The following is a 3690-nucleotide window of genomic DNA, read 5'->3' on the forward strand; positions in this document are numbered from 1 at the left end:
TTCCTCTCCATAAGCTAATAATTATAAAGCAGAGGATTTGTGGAAGGAAAACCATATAGTAACTGCTTGTCTCTCTCCCATTCTTTCTTTTTGTAAGGCTCAGTGGCCTGTCCCCATTCCTGGGAGAAACTGATGCAGAGACAATGAATTATGTAGTCAATTGCAACTGGGATTTTGATGCAGAAGCATTTGAACAGCTATCAGAGGAAGCTAAAGACTTTATTTCCAGATTACTCGTGAAGGAGAAAAGGTACCTCTCTGATTGTGAGGACGGTAGCACCTAATAACATAAAGTTCCTTCTAGCCAGCTGTTTGGATTGCAGCCAGCAAGGAGAACTTACTACATGATGGTTTTGTGTGCTGTATCTGTGCTTGCTGGGCAGTTTCTCAGTGACTCAAAAGCCCTTATTTAAAAGGAAAATGTCTGTGTACCTTAACTGAAGAAAGTTGCTTTTCACAGTAGCATCAATACAGGCAGAACAGAGGAAATCTGGAAGGATTTGCTCTGTAGGAATCCGTCCTTAGTATTCCTTCTCTGAGCAAAAGCTGTTTCTATTGTTACTTTGGATTCTCACAAGCCCTGACACAAATTGCAAAAATCTCTTGAATGCCATGGAGGATAAATGGAAGCTGCAGCATTGTTCTCTTCTAAAGTGGTCTACATGCATTTGGTAAATATTAAAGGAGCATTTGGAACTTAACTCTGCGTGTGGCTTCTTAGTCTTGGCTCCACTGAAATAAAAAGCAATTGCACATATGAAACAAGAGGAGAGAATGAGGATAATATTGATGTCAGATCATGGCTATGGGGCTGGGTAAGGGAGTAATTTTTCTCTTGCTGAGCCGTGATACAAAACTAATCAAAACAGGAAATGATGCATACGGTGGAACAGATTGTGTGTTCGAGGGGAATTCAAAGGAGTGCTTAGAATATTAACAACTTCCAGATCATTACCTAAATCAGACAAATCAGTTCTAGTACTAGCTACATTTTCAACAATAAGTCATATGAAAAGCTAAGAATAAACTGAACTTTAGCATATTGCCAGCAGCAGACAACAAAGAGGCTTTTTCCCAGGCTGTGATGATGATTTGCTGTGAGACTGTAAACTTGGCTTTAGAGTTTTCCATTTTTCTGTGCAATGGGAATAAGTACTCCAGGGGGACACTACGCAAAATCTGGTTAGAAGCTGTGAATGTGAGAAGAGTGTTGTCAGTGAGATGCAAAGAGCAATGATTAGTTGTCCCAGTTGTTCACAAGGTGTATGGACAGCCTGCACTCTCCTACAGAGTGGGCACCTTTGCCGTGCTGGGACAATAGGTCTGGCCTCGGGCAAGGTCTGTACCTGCCTCCCCTGACCACTGAAATGAGGTGCAAGCAGCCAGGAATCGTCATCATCTTCTCCGTGGCAGCTCAGACAAAGCTCAAGAGTTAGGCATAGGCTTTTGTTTTGAAAAAAAGGCAAATTAAACTTTTTTTTCTCAACACCTATCCCCCAAGATTTCCTCTGTTGCCATATATTTCTCAAAGCTTTTTGGATAGGCCTTCAAATGTGGGCCGGTGGTTGACTGTCAGGATATAAGGTATGCTTAGCTTGATCCAAGTTTAGGGTGAATAGACAATTGTGCTTGTTAAATATGAGGCACAGAAAAAGCCTGCACTATCAGGACAGACAGATAACACCACAAATATTATTTTTCTGTATGCATGGATTCACTTAGCGAAGTTCTGCATCCACATAACAAAATCACACACAAACTGATGAACCTGGACAGCTGCTGCTTCAAATAAAAAAAATACCCACAAAACCAAACCCAAAAAAGGCAAAATATGGTATTTAACCACAGCTCCATGAACCCCCTGCAGACCCACCAGCAGCTTTTCATACCACTCGCCCCTTACACTGGAGAGCGCAGGATGTCATTAGGATCTTGTGCGTGGGGACGAACAGCATCTCGGAGCATCCCCACTCCCTTGTGTTTGCTCATTTAAGGCAGCTTGCTTTATCAATAACACTGGGCAGCACAGGGCACTGAGAACATGGCAATGGGGGTAGCTGGATTTACACGGCAAATTTCCTCTCCTGCAGCTACCGGATGAGTGCAACACAGTGCCTGAAGCACGAGTGGTTGAACAACCTGCCCGCCAAAGCCAAGAAGTTCAAGCTTCGCCTGAAGTCCCAGTTGTTGCTGCAGAGTTACATGGCTCACAGAAAATGGAAGGTAAATAGACAAAGGCTGGCAAATCTATTCCAGAGGTAAAATCAGCTCAAGATAGGCAGAGCCATGCTCTCCTTTTTTATATGTTGTCTCACTTTTGCCCATAGGCTTCTTTCTTGTAAACATGAGTCTGGGAAGTCTAATTTCAGTTGTAAATTAAGTTTTTTCTCCTGCAGGATGATATTGCTTCTATTTTTAGTAAGCTTGGTTTCAATTTTTACTCCTTATGGTTGGTGTTTAGAAGTTGTAGTTTTTTTCTTTACAAGTTCAGAGGCTTGAGATGCTACTTAGCTTATATTAAATGTTCTTTATTTCCATATTGGAGAGATTGTTTCTATTGACAACAGTTGTATTGTTTTGTTGTCACTGTGGAGTAGGGATACAACATAAGGCAGTTGTGGACCTCCCGTTACACAGAGTAGAAGTCTGGGAGAGAGAAAAGTAGGCTTAATAGCTTAAACCCATCTAGAGAACTCTTGAGGACCTTTCTGGTAACCCCGTGCTCCTTCAGAACTAATTTTTATATGAAGAAGTGATAGATAAGAATTTCTATTGGAGTTTCTATTGGATTGTATGTAGTTGATCCTGAAGGCGAATGTGGTGATCTTGTTACAAATAAGCCCATGGAAATGTGAGGAAAACTCAGCGAGGACCATTTTCTTTTGTCACTGGAGAGTTGTAATTCTTTGCCAAGGAGTTAAACCAGAGGCTTACACTTTTTTCACTGCTGCACTCCAGCTGTTTGGTCGTAGACTTCTGCACTTGCATTTAAAAAAATACATGATCTAAAGACCTATCACTGTACAATTCGTAGTGATGCTGCAGAAGTTCACAGCACCAGCAGCCTGTTCTGCAGTAATCGGTGGTTCCCCAGTACAAAGCTGTTCTACGCTGCAGTCCACACAAGCTGTGGGCCACTGCAGGTAAATGGATTTACCAAGAAAAATATCAATGTCAGCTATAGTTGCACTCACACTTGGACTGTTCTCTTTTGTTCACAGAAACATTTTTATGTGGTGGCTGCTGCTAACAGGTTGAAGAGATTCCAGAGTATGTCTGTCAAGCTTGCATAGGCTTGTATGAAGCATCTCTTGGAGATGGACATCAAGCCATGGAAGAAGGATTCAATGTCTTCAATAATGTCTACCCTTTTGTTTTATAACATAAGTTTTGGGTCTGTCCTCAAATATTATGTGTGTTAGTGCTAAGGTTCCAGAGTGCCTCAAGGCAGAGGTACTGAAATAATTTCTAAAAGCAGAAGCTACCTTGTTTGTTTTCACAAGTTTTCAGTTGTTGTACATAGGGATGGAAAAAAAAATTGTTATTGGGGCTGACTTCTTGCTGAAGGCTTTGATTCTGCGGAGTATTGTTGGTGTTTTTACACCAGAAAACACCTTGTCAGTTTTCCAGTTTCTCACACCAAGCATGGGATCTCTAAAGACTTTTTTCATGATTGATGTATGTCAGTTT

General features: G+C 41.4%; 1 protein-coding gene across 1 annotated transcript; it reads left to right on the forward strand.

The window, feature by feature from the left end:
• Positions 1 to 55: 55 nt before the first annotated feature.
• Positions 56 to 3426, forward strand: LOC104465019 (myosin light chain kinase 3-like). The gene is made up of 3 exons (XM_010077907.1): positions 56 to 250; positions 2091 to 2223; positions 3222 to 3426. The coding sequence occupies exons 1-3, from the start codon at positions 144 to 146 to the stop codon at positions 3291 to 3293; spliced, it is 312 nt and encodes a 103-aa protein (XP_010076209.1). The 5' UTR covers positions 56 to 143; the 3' UTR covers positions 3294 to 3426.
• The last annotated feature ends 264 nt before the right edge of the window (positions 3427 to 3690 follow it).

The sequence above is a fragment of the Pterocles gutturalis genome, unplaced genomic scaffold (genome assembly GCF_000699245.1).
Source record: "Pterocles gutturalis isolate BGI_N339 unplaced genomic scaffold, ASM69924v1 scaffold18573, whole genome shotgun sequence".
NCBI lineage: Eukaryota > Metazoa > Chordata > Aves > Pterocliformes > Pteroclidae > Pterocles > Pterocles gutturalis.